General features: G+C 38.1%; 1 protein-coding gene across 9 annotated transcripts in view; it reads left to right on the forward strand.

Annotated features, from left to right (window-relative positions):
- Positions 1-13806, forward strand: part of TENM3 (teneurin transmembrane protein 3) — a 540570-nt gene that overhangs the window by 427565 nt on the left and 99199 nt on the right. For all 9 annotated transcript variants that reach the window (XM_025207579.1, XM_025207580.1, XM_014521286.2 and 6 more), the window contains 5 exons: positions 3229-3439; positions 3948-4049; positions 4228-4422; positions 6260-6460; positions 9146-9331. In XM_025207579.1, coding sequence (XP_025063364.1) covers positions 3229-3439; positions 3948-4049; positions 4228-4422; positions 6260-6460; positions 9146-9331 — 895 coding nt within the window. The remainder of the gene's footprint in view (positions 1-3228; positions 3440-3947; positions 4050-4227; positions 4423-6259; positions 6461-9145; positions 9332-13806) is intronic.

Genomic DNA, 13806 nt, shown 5'->3' on the forward strand with positions numbered 1-13806 from the left:
TGCTGCTTGCACCCCAGGAGACTGCGCTGGGTTCTTCTCAGCGGGGACTGAGCTCGGAGCAGGCACTGACGGCACTGGCAGGATGGTGCATGCACCCCAAAGTTCACTGCCACTCTGCTCCCAGCGCCACTGCTGCCAGCTGCCTGGCACAGCCCCAGCTCAACACCACACCTCCACCTATGCTCCGGGAACAACATCCTCCCAGTGCGTTGGTGCCCACTCTGACCCCAGCCCCTGCCAAGAACAGCCCTGTGCAACCCTGGCTGCAGCCCGCCCCACCCCACACAGATTCAGGGGGCACATGCCTCCCCCATGCCCTCCCAGGGTGCAAGCAGCAGCAGGAGCCGCTTTGCCCACCACGAGCCGCAGCTCCGGCCCCACCATCCTGCCTGGACAGAGCCTGCCCCTGCCCCCTCCCTCACTGCGGGGGCATTGATCTGCCCCCCACGTCCCTTCCTCTCCCCTTCCACCACACTGGACTTACCAGCTGGAGGCAGCTCTCCATGCAGCCAGCTGTGCTCCTCACTGCCCGAGTGCTGCACTGCAGCTGCGTGCAGCACAGACATTTATTGGCCAAATTATCAGCCCCATTGTGTCATTATACCATACAGCCAGTTTTCTTTATATTGATACCAATCCAATATCAGACCAATGTATCGGTGCACCTTTAATGAGGGGAAATATTTTTCAGGTCATATTTCTATTTTTCACTTTAAGTACCCAGGATTGGCCACAGTGGATACTATATGTGTATGTCATAGAGCAGCAAAAGATGTATAGGTCTGTGTTTCTGGGGTATCATAAATAAATCAACCAGAAATAATTGACAGTGGCTGTCCATTCAAAATCCAATCAATATTAGTCTGAAAGTCTTTGTGACAGTTTCTAAAAATGTCAGTTTCATTGCAACCAGAGAATCAATATGTTTATTTAAAGAGACTTTAAGAAATAACAAAGGACTTCGGTGGTTTAAAGCAAAACTGAATGGAGTGGTGGGGGCAGATCAGCACATTTATAGTAAATAAAGGTAATTAATCTATTCTCCTAGGAGGGAAAGTAGATGAAAGTGTTTTTAGCACATAAAGGTAATTGTTTTTCCAGTCTATACCCCACTACCCTGTCCTAAATTTACAAAGCAGTCTTTATAAGGATAAAACTACCTCACTCCTGTTTGCTGGGGATGAATTGAACAGTGAAGTCCCTGTACATAGCTTTTAAAATGTAATCTCAAAAACTACTATCCCCATAATAACATAAATCTTTATTATGTTTTAGTTGTAAAATCATTAATTATACTGTGCCTGTCAGCCATCAGTATACACTTTGTGGTCAATTAAGTAGTACAATCCCTTATTCCCCAATCAAAAATGTGTTCCTTAACTGAGATTGTCCTACAACAAGAAGTGACCTTCCTCTGCAGTAAAGTAATTTAAAAGCCTCCCTTAATGTCCATAAATAACCAGTTAAAACTAAGGACAGAGTCCTTTTCTTTGTTTTTTTTTTTCAGTGCTATTGGGCACTGTGATCATAGCAAAGTGTTTGTGAGCACTGAGGGGAAAAGAAACAGTGCTTGTGTCTTTCACAAAATAAGATAAATATTTAATTCTCTGACAAATGAAAATGTCAGGTGGTTTTTACTAAGGAGAGCTTTTCCAAAACAGTTGCATTAGTTTTCATGGGGTGTTGCATGCATATTCAAGGTGACAGCTTATCAAGGACCTACCTCCTGTCCATACTAATCATGTTATGTTCTCCTATGCTAGTTGAGATGTAGCTGAAAGTGTCACAGGTATTGATAAAGGCATATGAGCTATGCATTTTGCTTACATTTGAATGATAGTGGGATAATGATTCAGTTATACTGCAGACCATTCTTAAAATACCAGGTATTTTCCATAAGCAGGCAAAGTTTCAGTAGATAAGCAATACCTAAGTCCTATCCAGAGATGAAGGACAACATTTTTTTTTAATGCGGGGAGCTATTTCTGAAGGTCATAAGTCAGTACATAAAACCGCTGATCTCCAGTCCAATAACTGATTTTTATCCTAACTTGGGCGAATCAGTGGTTTTTATAAATTGGCCGTTACCTAAAATAGACTTTGGATGAAATTCCATTTAAGTAAGTGATAGTTGAAATACATGGGAAGATTGAAGGTTTGTATACAATAGTTCACCTTACACAATAAATGCACATTGGAGTACAAAAAGAAACTGTGGACTGACTGTAGAATCTAAATTACTCTTCACTTTAAGGGGCAGTGATCTTCAAAGTTAAAAAGTGGTAAATCTTTATAACTTGGTTTTAACATGACAAATGCAGACAAGAAAGCTTTAGATATATAGGGCCTGACCTTTAGGTAGTGAAGTTCAGCATAAGGCCCACCTGTATGGAGATAAGTCTGTGAATTGTTTTTGTCTCTAGAATGCTTGTTGCAATTTAGATATTACACGTCCCAGCCTCCAAACACAGTTGTTGCTATTTACAACATTGAGTAAGATTTTCAGGTCTCTGTAAATCTGGGAAAAAATATTTTCTGCTACTGCCTTCGGTTTCTATACCTTGCTACCTTTAAATTTGATGTTTTAATTTGCCTTTGTGCAACAGAAATGTAAGGCCCTTTTTCCGCAGTAGTAACTCCATTGTAATCAGTGGAATTTTACCAGCTGAGAACTTCGCCCTAACTGTGAAGTAAAATAACGAGACTGTTAGTATGGGATATTATTTATTTTTATTAGTTAATTTATATAGCACTGTAAATCTGAAATGAGCCTTTCACCTGCAGCTCACATCTGCAAACTATGACCACAAATTAAGCTAGTCTAACTCCTTCCTGTTCAGTATACCATGTGAAGTGGATTGGTGGGTCTGTGTCAACATCATAGAAAGCAGCACCAGGGCAATTAGTGCTAATTGCCAGCCACCTTAGAAAGCTCAGAAGAATGGCCAAGGAACGGGCAAGGATTACCTGAGCTACCTCTTCTATGTTGGAGAGGGGAACACTGTAGATCACAGCATAAGCATATTAACTGGATATTGTGGGAAAGTGTGTTTTGCTGCCCCCTATGCCGCATTTGTTCTGTGAATAAATATGGAATTGCATTTTCAGGGGCTGTCAGCATGGAGCTTTTTATGACCATTTAATTAACTATTGACAATGTTATGAAAATAATTGCTGAAATGTAGCAGTATGTGGATAATAAACTGTTTGCACATTTCTCCTTTGCAGTATGACTTTGTAGAACTCCTGGATGGTAGCAGGTTGATTGCAAGAGAACAGCGCAACCTGCTTGAATCGGAGCGAGCAGGTCGGCAGACAAGGTCTGTCAGTCTCCATGAGGCAGGTTTTATCCAGTATTTGGATTCTGGAATCTGGCATCTGGCTTTTTATAACGATGGAAAAAATGCGGAGCAGGTGTCTTTTAATACCATTGTTATCGGTAAGCACAATCTTCAAAGCTCTTACCAAAAGCTGCAATGTAAGCAGTCTGTAAAAGAGAGAGATGAGTTTTCCTTAGTTAAATGTTCTGCATTCTTTTCACAGATTATGAGTTTATTGTGGTTGTTTCACTGCTCAGCAAAAGATACAGAAAATATATTTTAATTGGTTAGTAATTGGAGTATAAAAGCCTTCTTATGATGTAAAGTTTGCAAAGGAAGACACTTTTTTGAAACATTCATTAAATAGCAGTAACCTGTATTCTGAGCATAAAGTAGCTATCATTTACAGTAAAATATTGAGCTGTCTGATTATAAAGTCCTAAGATATCACAAGCATTAGTTGCAAGCAATTAGTTGGTATATACTCTCTTAAAATCACTAAACAAATTAAATATATACACTCCTCATTTGCTGTCAGGCACTAGTGATTTTAGATGTTAGGCATCTTCTGCTCTTATAAACTACAGTGGTAGGAGTCTGAATTTGCCTACTTTCTCTTTCTTTCAGAATCTGTGGTGGAGTGCCCTAGAAATTGTCATGGAAACGGAGAATGTGTTTCTGGATCATGCCATTGTTTTCCTGGATTTCTAGGCCCTGATTGTTCAAGAGGTATATGAACTGAATTCTTTCTTAAGTCAATATAAATAAGCTGTAGAAAGAAGAGTAGTTAACTATTCTACCAAGGAAAAGAAAGTGGCATGCAACATGTTGTGTAGATGTTCCTCTTCTGTACAAAGCTTGATTGAAAAGAGTTTTGTTCATTCTTCTGTCATGTTTTATTTCACAGCAGCCTGTCCAGTATTGTGCAGTGGCAACGGCCAGTACTCCAAAGGACGCTGTCTCTGTTACAGCGGTTGGAAGGGGACAGAGTGTGATGTGCCTGCCACCCAGTGTATTGACCCTCAGTGTGGGGGTCGTGGGATTTGTATCATGGGCTCTTGTGCTTGCAACTCTGGATACAAAGGAGAAAACTGTGAAGAAGGTAACTATGTAACTATTTACCTAGGCATCTACAGTAATATTTCCTTAGTATCAGTTTTTCCAATGGTGTAAGTGAGCATAGCCCAGATTTTCTAAAGCTGTATGCATTTATACCAGCTGAAAGTGAACCCAGTAAATTCATATGTGGGAAAACATTTAGTAGTGCGCTAAAAATATTAACATATCTTCTGTTTGCTCTGGTTTTTTTTCAGCACATTTTGTCTTTTCATTTCAGTATACTGTAGTATGTATTAGATTCAAAAGGAATGGTATTGAGCTTTTCAGAAGCTGTGTACTTTTTTCCTATTAAATATTGAAAGTGTAAATGCATAGTTGAATATATATCTTTTTAGACCATATTATTTGTTGTTGTTGTTGTTGCTTTATCTGCGTGAGATCAGCTAAGAGTACAAGAAAAGATATGTAAGAACATAGAAAGACTTAGAAAAAATCATTACTGTATTGCATTTGTTAGTGATCTTACCACCAACAGCATTTCTGGAAAGACTTACAGTTAAAAATACTGATTCAAATGCTTCACAGTGAAAAAATGATGCATCATTTTTGTATTCTAGGGATGTATGTAATGATGATATTCATTCCAGTGAAATGTAAAGTGCAGTTCATTGGGTTTTTGGGGGGTTTTTAAGGAGGAAAAAGCACCATTTTCCTTCCTCAATCAAATTGATTTTATTGATCTGCACATACAAAGTAATGCAATTAAGTCTCTGGAATTAAATTTTCAGACCATTGACCCTACAAGTGTAAAGTTTTATTGAGTCAAATTGCTAAATTAAATCTCGTCATCTAAAGCACATTAAAGTGAATTAAGAAGGATAGAGACTATGCAACTCATTTATTTCTCAAACAGGTTGAGGGTCCTATACAGCTGACAGAACTCAGTTGTAGTGGAGTAGGTCAGTTGATACTGACTGTTATAGAGAATCCAATACTCGTTACTCTGTGATTCGGCAGAACAGGAAGCAGTAGCCTGAAACCTCAATGAATCTTGGTGTAATTCAGAAAAATTAGAAATCCTTCAAGATTATCAGTTAACTAAATTGCAACCTATCTCAAGGATGTCACTAAATTGGTTATGTGCATATAGGCACATATTTCCACAGTATCAGACAATAGCTCCTTAAAATGACTGACTTACACAAAAAAATACCCAAAAGCTACCAAAATTGATTAAAATCTGCACACTTTTTTTGCTTATAAAGGAGATAGTTTTTATCTGTAGGTAGAGCAGGTGGGCTGAGGGTCAGGATTTGCGAATTCTGCACTCTGATTTTTTCACTGATTATTCTGCATCCTTAGGCAAAATGACCTAGTTTCATCGGGCACTTTTACACATGCTCTGGGGGTGGGGGAGGCAGCTCTTTAATTAGGGTGGCTCTGGCCTCAATGTCGCATGTATCAGTGTTCCTGCACTTCAAAATGGCAGTGGGGGCGCTTGAATTTGAAGCTTGTCAAAAAAGCTTTAGTTCAAGTACCCCTGCTGCCATTTTGAAGCATGGGGATACTGATACAAGAGACATGGGAAGCTGCCGGGGCATGGTAACTGCCACACTCTAGCAGACTCAGTTAATCGAATCTGCTCAGACACGCTGTAATTACAATGTGTCAGAGTAGCCTCCACGCTTGCATAAAGGCACCCATTGTGCTTCGATTTACCATTTTGTAAAATGAGTGTAATACTACTTGCTTCATACGGACACTCAGAGTGGTGTTTGCCTGTTTTGCCGTAAGATTCTTGTTGTGATGTTAGTTTTGTTGATCATAATGGGAATTTGTTAATAATAATATTTAAGATCATCTCTTTCTTTTGTCTTCAGCTGATTGTTTAGACCCTTCCTGTTCCAGTCATGGTGTGTGCATCCATGGAGAATGCCACTGCAATCCAGGATGGGGTGGTAACAACTGTGAAATACTGAAGACTATGTGTCCAGACCAGTGTTCTGGTCATGGAACATATCTTCAAGAAAGTGGTACCTGTACTTGTGACCCTAACTGGACAGGTCCAGATTGCTCAAATGGTATGTATTAAAAACCTTCCCCTTGCATAAAATATGTTATATAGCACAACTCCATTGCATTGAGGCCAGAATCTGATCCTAGAAATGCTAGCATAAATTCAGAATAACTTAATGAAGTTACCGTAACTGAGATGAGAATCTAAATATTAATTGCAATCTAAGGACAAACTCTCTGCTAAATTTAAATCGTAATAATAATTAATTTATTTTGTAGCAACATAGCTAAAATCTAGGTCATGTCTAACTTCCAAGTTCTGCACAAAAAAAAAGTTTTCTTTATTAAAGGAGTTGATGTTCCTAATGACATGTGAGCGTGGCTTATTTTGCAAAAAATGTAGGTATATGCATAAATGGAGCAAAAACATTCTTCCATGATGAACCATGTTTTTTAAATAAGTTTACTTTGCGTCTGATATCTGTGCTCGTTCTCAGTGTTCCTGGCATGTATTTGGTAGCCCAGGTACTGAAGTATAAGAATGGGTTTTCAATGGAAGGCAACAAGTGAAAAGAAAACTTGATGTCTCTTTTGTTTCATTAATTTTATTTTTGAAAGTACTGTATAGTGAAAGTTTTCTGAGCTCTTCCATTAAGGTACCGATGTGTTAATAAGAATAACTCTGGGGTGGTGGGGGAACCAAAGTGGGGGTGCTATAGTTCCAAATAAAAATCGGATTCTATACATGTTCTGATAGTATTCATATTTCTATCCTGCACGTTATTTCTGGTCCATCACTGCAAAGTAACTTTTTTGTTTATTTTTCAAAAGGCAGTTGATAGTTGAAATGTATAAATATAATTTTGACTTTCTGTTATATATTTTCGGACATTTCATTGTTGTCAAATTTCTGAAATGTTTGTGCAGGGAGACACAAAGGATCCTTGTTGAAATTGTAGAAAATGATCTTCACATATTTAAAGTTAAAAAAAAAAAAAAAAAAAAGCAAATCTCACCCATAAATAAACGTTTTGTTAGCTGCTAAGAGAAGGAATGAGTTATTTCTATCAGAGGGGTTTATAGGTTTGAGATCAACAGCTTTTCTCTATCTTCATCAGCAGTTTGTCCATTAATTAGCCCTTCAATTCCACTTCAGTTAAATTAACTCTAATTAATAAGTTCATTACAAAGATTGACGCACCTTGCTCAAAGCTAGTGTGCTAAAAGCTGATAAACACCTTTACCCTAATGAAAAATTGATTAGATTGAAGAGAAAGGAGGGTATCTCTGAAATAAACCTCTCTCTCACAGAGATGGGTTGATGTTCTGTAGTTCTGAAGTTAATCAAACCATCTCAGATCTCTTAATCAAAAATTTAATTCAAACTAGATACAAAATGGGGTATGTTTTAAAAAAAAAAAGAACACCCCACAAAACAAAATAGCCAGCTCTCATGCTCCATAAACATTTTGGACTGTTGCTTATAAAAAGTGTCACAACTCCTTGATGCCATGTTTAATGTTCTCTAGCACTTTGTGACAGAGAATTATGGTCTACTGGGAGGAAAAAAACACCACTGAATTAAAAAAAAAAATGGAAACCAAGCCTTTATGTAAATCGTTTCAGCCCTTTTTTATTTAAACGCTCTTTTTTATTTCAGTCGAAAATAATTTCAGTTCTTTACTGTTAGCCTGGCTTGCTCTCTTTTATAAAGAAACCAAAAGTAAATATAATATCCTTATGAACCAGCGTATGCTTGTGACCAACTGTATTTGAAGGGACTAAAAACTTCCCTCAGGCTATTATTGTATGTTTCCTTTTTCTGTAATCAGCTTCACAGAAATGACTTATTCCTAAAGACTGATTGTGAGGGAATGAGGCAAAAATAAAGGCAAGCTATGCCAACCTTTATTTTTATCTTATATAACTTCTGCGATTTGAAGTGTGGTGTTTGACCCAGAGATACCTTTTGGGCTTAATGTACTTTTCAGTTATCCCACCCATTACAAGACCCTGTTAGTGTATGTAAATGACAACTTAAATAGTTATATCCTGATGTATTTTCATCGGTTGGTTTGTTATTTCAACCTGACTACTCAAAGCTGTCACTGGTACAAACTTAGGGAAAGTAAGAGAAACATCTTTTATATTTAACAGACATGTCAGCATGTCAGCAGTGCACTAATGTGGCTCACTGAGGCTGATTCATTTTAATGAAAAAATGTGTCAGAGGTGACACATTTCACATTTGAAGGAAACCTGCGGGCAAGGAAAAAGCCCCTTTGTTAAAAAGAACTTTTGGTAATTGTAAATTTTTGCCGATAATGTAGAATGACCTATAAGATACATGGTACATTTAGTCACTAAAATGATGCTGTAAATTCTAATAGGTTTAAGTGCATATAATCTAAGCTACAAAAGGTTACTTTTAAGAAATATGTGATCACAAAATATATAATTGGAAATTACTCAAAGCTGACAGAAGAGCCATTGACACTCAGCTATCACTAAGTCTAGTGGATAACTAATTAAGCTTTAGCAGCGAGAGAAATTCCTTATGCCCTAGTCTCATGGGTCCTACCTGAAAGTGCTCTCAGCAGTGAATTCCTTTGATTTAATTTTCAAAGATTTTTGCCTTTCTCCTTCTTATGTTGAATTAAAATGTTCCTCTGCTAATTAACGTTGTCTCTTTCTTGCACTCTCTCTCTCTCTCTCTTCCCCCACCCCCCCCTCTTCATCCCTTCTTTCAGAAATCTGTACTGTGGACTGCGGCGCACATGGTGTTTGCATGGGTGGAATGTGCCGTTGTGAAGAAGGTTGGACTGGTGCAGCCTGCAATCAGAGAGCCTGCCACCCTCGCTGTGCTGAACATGGAACCTGTAAAGATGGGAAGTGTGAATGCAGCCAGGGATGGAACGGAGAGCACTGTACTATTGGTAGGCTGGCTGTGCTTTAATGTCTGTCTTCAGAACAAAATTCAAAAACTAAAACTGCTGGCCTTGTCTGAATCAGAACTGTAGCACTTTGAAGCCTGTTTCTTCAAACGGAATACTTGCACCTGTCAGTCTGTGTAAAGGAATTGATATTTTAAGAAAGGAAATGGTTATATAATGGCTCATCAATTCTTTATAGCTAGTTTGCCATGATAGGAGGTGCAAGAATTTCCCTTTCAATCTTTTTCCTTTAACTGCCTTCTGTAGAGGAGGAGGTTACTTTTATTTTAAACTGTAAATAAATCTTTTGATGTATGCTTTTCTATTTTTATGTGATAGCAAGACATCGTTTGGAAACCCAAGCTTACTTTCATTTTTCTTTTCCCAAGGAAAAAACATATTGTGCCTGAGTACAAAATAACAACAAACACCACAGTGGTAAAGAGATCTTATTGCCCCCAAATTAATTCTTTGTTGATGTAATTAAACTTGTATTTTAGGATTGTACCAGCTATCCACTACCTGAATAACTTTGTTTCAGCACACACTGATGTGGCAAATGTAAAAGAAGCAATCCCAATTACAGTTACCATAACCAAAAATGTTCTGGCCTTTAGAAATGTACATGCTTTCACTGTTTAAAGGTTTTCTTCCTTTATTTATACCCTGTATATCCCGTATAATATATGAAAAGCAGATATGTATGGTCTTTTCCTCCAAGTGACACACATTAGAACTTCATTAATGCATCTCTCCAGATACTTACCAAAAGATGGATATGACAAGCAATCATGAGCAATGAGTCAGCACAGGGAATTATACATGTACCAAGGAGAAGAAGAACTAAAAAGGAGAAGAAAAGGTGTCACAGAAAAGCAAGTTATTGTTAGTATTTTTATCAGTTATTTGAATTGCTGTCATGCCCTGGAGCCCTGTCCTGGACCAGGGCTCCACTGTGCTCAACACTACACAAATTCAACATGGGGAGGTGATGCTAGTATTCTTAGTATAAAACAAACAATAGATGGATACAGACAAATGAGGGCAGGAGAGCAATGTATTGTTGACAAGAGTGGCTGACAATAAGAACCAGTGATCTAGTCAGACCAGCAACATAATTTTAGTCCAGTTTATTCTAAATATTACAGCAAAGAAGCTTTACAAAGATTACAGAGAAGATAATTAAGTGGCATTGCAGATGTTCATGGGATTTTCCTCCAAAGATGAAAGTTGGCTTTGGAGGAACCATTAAGGTGCTAATTTAACATTTTAACACACAAGCAGTAGAGGCTGGCATTGTGGGCCAATCAGAGGCAGGAGCTGACTTTTCAGGAGTGAGAATGAGAGAAGATAAGATAACGTTGCGAGGCTGGAAAGAGGCTTGAAAGAAGTTTGATGTGCTAGAGAGCAGAGAGCCAGGGAATAGATCCAGAGAGAGGAGTGACATGGTCAAAGCGATGCGGTAGAAGAGTGATCTCTAGCAGTCTTCTGGGTGAATATAAGCTGGAAAAGATTTAATTTATCCAGGATGTTGCAGTAATCAAGATTCAAAATGATGAGAGCCTGAAAATTGCTAAAATTGTGAATGGACTGGATAAACTGTATCTTAGAGATGTTATGCAGAAGTCATCAGTAAAATTTAAATGTAGTCTAGTCAGGAGGTCCGAGTTGAAGATTCCTATATTATGGGCTAGAGCAGCAGGCAGGCTGTCCACCACGATCAAAACAAAGAATGGTGAGAAGGCTTTGTGAACTGAGGAGATTAGGAGCTGTTTCTTAGGCATGTTGAGCTTTAGTGATATATGTATATACCTAAGGAGATGTCAGAGAGGCAGCTCAAATTTTAATTTGAGTAGAAGAGAACAGGTTGGGAATTGAGAAGAAGATCTGTGAGCCTTCAGCATAGAGATGGTAGTTGAATTTGTTAATGAATGAGATCGGTCAGAGTGAGGGTGGAGAGGGAGAAGAGAAAGTGGGGCCATGGACAGAACTCTTTGGGTCCCTGCTTGTCTCTTCCCTCACTTCCAAGAAAGTTGTGGAGGGGCTGATGAAGGCAATTGGAAGGGCATGTTGAAGGAGCAATTTGAGAGGTAGGAGAAGAACCCCTTCTTTCTTAATCTTAAAGTGAAACTGTGAAGATTATCTCTAGGCAGCTTTAACTTGCCAACCAGCAATCACTCAGCAGACCACTCTAGTGTTGGTCTCACTGACACTGGCAGTACAGGGGTTCCAGTTATACACGGATGAACTGTTCTTGAACAATTTTTCCATCATGTTGGGCGCAACAGATTTTTCCTCAACATTGGGCAAGCAGATCTGTCTTTCCACCTGTTTATTTTTTTTCAGCAGTTATGTTGTGCGGTTGCTGCTGTAAGGAAAATCTGACCTTTGGTAATTTGATTTGTTTCTCTCACACTCACCCTGACTAATAATGAAGTGCAGTCTTGTGTTCTGCATTGATGGATTTATTCTTTCTTGGTGGTGTTCTCTTTTAAGCCCCTAGCATTCCTGAGAAATCAGGTCCTTTTTATTCTTTTCCAAGAGTGGGCTCTCTTAGTGGGCTGGGAATTGATTATTCCTTTTGGCATGCAAAAAGCCAGTTTGCTTTGTCCCACCTGTCTTAGAATATATAATGGCATAGTGGCTTCTTTTGACCAGTATATTTCTCAGCATAAGGGAGATTAGCATGTTTCTTTATGTATAAATAGTTTGTCCAAATCTACACTGTGCCTATAAACCCGAACATATCTATACTGTTTACTACCATGACTACTTGCAGCATGGCAGCAGAGTATTTAGGTAATTTATACTGCACATGTAAAAGACTTGCACTGTTCCCATATATACTTAAAAATAGGAAATTCACTTAGTTTATACTGGTATTTTCAAATGCCATTCAGTATTTAGATGCTATGGTGATATGCAGACACATGACTAAGCCATCACTACATAAAATGCACATGAACAAATACCCATTATCTGGACAGGTATATCCATTCATTATTTTGCATCTGGATGTCCATGCTAGACTGACTAGACAGGGTAAATATGTGTACATTAATCACTGAGACATAAAGGATCCTTAGCTAAGGATTTAGGTAGAATATTATTTGAGTTTTCTAAGTCTGTAACTTGTTTAATTATCAAAAGAGTTACAGTTTTATGGTTTCCACATTCATTTTGAAGCAGTAAAATTACTAGTAAAGTATTCTCAGCTTATACCAACAAATACCATTTGTTTTGAGAGTCAAGGATTTTTTAGGTGATATCTTTTATTGGACCAACTGCATGGGGATAGTCTATCCCAGCCTTACAGTTGGTCCATCTGCAAAAATCCTAGCCTCTCGGGTATTTCCTGGCTACAACCACATTTATTTTGAAATGTTTAATTTCTGTTCCATCTCCTTCTCAGTTAGCTACTTGTTTGTATTCCATAAGTTGGCCCATATTAAAGAGTTAAAAAAACCCATCTCTCTGATTCAGAGAAGGTAGTCCTTTGTGGTATTCTCTTCTAATAATGCCTTAAACACCAAGTTGTTTATTGAGCTACATTGATTTTCATGTACGTTCAGGCATTTCAAATGGAAATTTGGCCTAGGGGAAATCCAAATTCCTTTAAGACACAAAAGACCAGCTATTTGTTTTCTTCTTATTTTTTAGTACATTGGGAAGCAAGATCATTAACGATCACAAAGACATGCTTTGTTTGTTCAGACAAAACTTAGGTATGCACTGTTCAGCATACCTCGATTAAATACCACGGTTGCTCTGAGGTTTAGGATGCTAAAGATTGGAAAATTTAAAATGAAACACACACATCAGGGGAATTAGTTGTTATACAGTATGAAAAAGTATCAAAAACATTACCAGTATGGTCAGAAGATGGCCTGATGTACTAGATAGTGTTGGTTCTGGTAAGTAGCATAGCAAGAGTGGTATGATTTCAATGTAAATAAATAAAAATCACCTGAAAACTTCATACCACATTCATTTCTTTCCTCCAGAGCCAGTTTCCACATTCATTGTTATCCACAAATTATGATGTCTATTGTACTAGGTAGAAAATGTATTTGAGTTTTCTAATATTTATACTATGCAAAGTATTAGCAAAGTTATCTAGAATTTTAATAAAGCTAGGTTGCTGGGATCAGTCAGGGATTGTATCCTCAACTGGGCCGGTATTTGTATAGTACTATAAATTTTATTCCAGATACATAATTGAAGTCTATTTTTCTAAAATAATCTCCTATGATTTAGGGGCACTCTGGTGTGTAAGAAACAATATGCTTAGGAATAGGGTCTGAATACTGACCCTTTTTTGGGAAGAAGGGAAGAAGTACTTTCAGCTAACTTATTGTGAAAGTCAGGAAAGCACTTCATTTGTGCAGAGGTGTCACTGACTTGAATGCCACATCTGCTCATGTTGTGTTCTGTATCCTGCTTTTCCCCTGCCCCTACAATTTCTGAAATAAATGTAA

Source organism: Alligator sinensis, unplaced genomic scaffold (assembly GCF_000455745.1).
Source record: "Alligator sinensis unplaced genomic scaffold, ASM45574v1 scaffold354_1, whole genome shotgun sequence".
NCBI classification, from domain to species: Eukaryota; Metazoa; Chordata; order Crocodylia; family Alligatoridae; genus Alligator; species Alligator sinensis.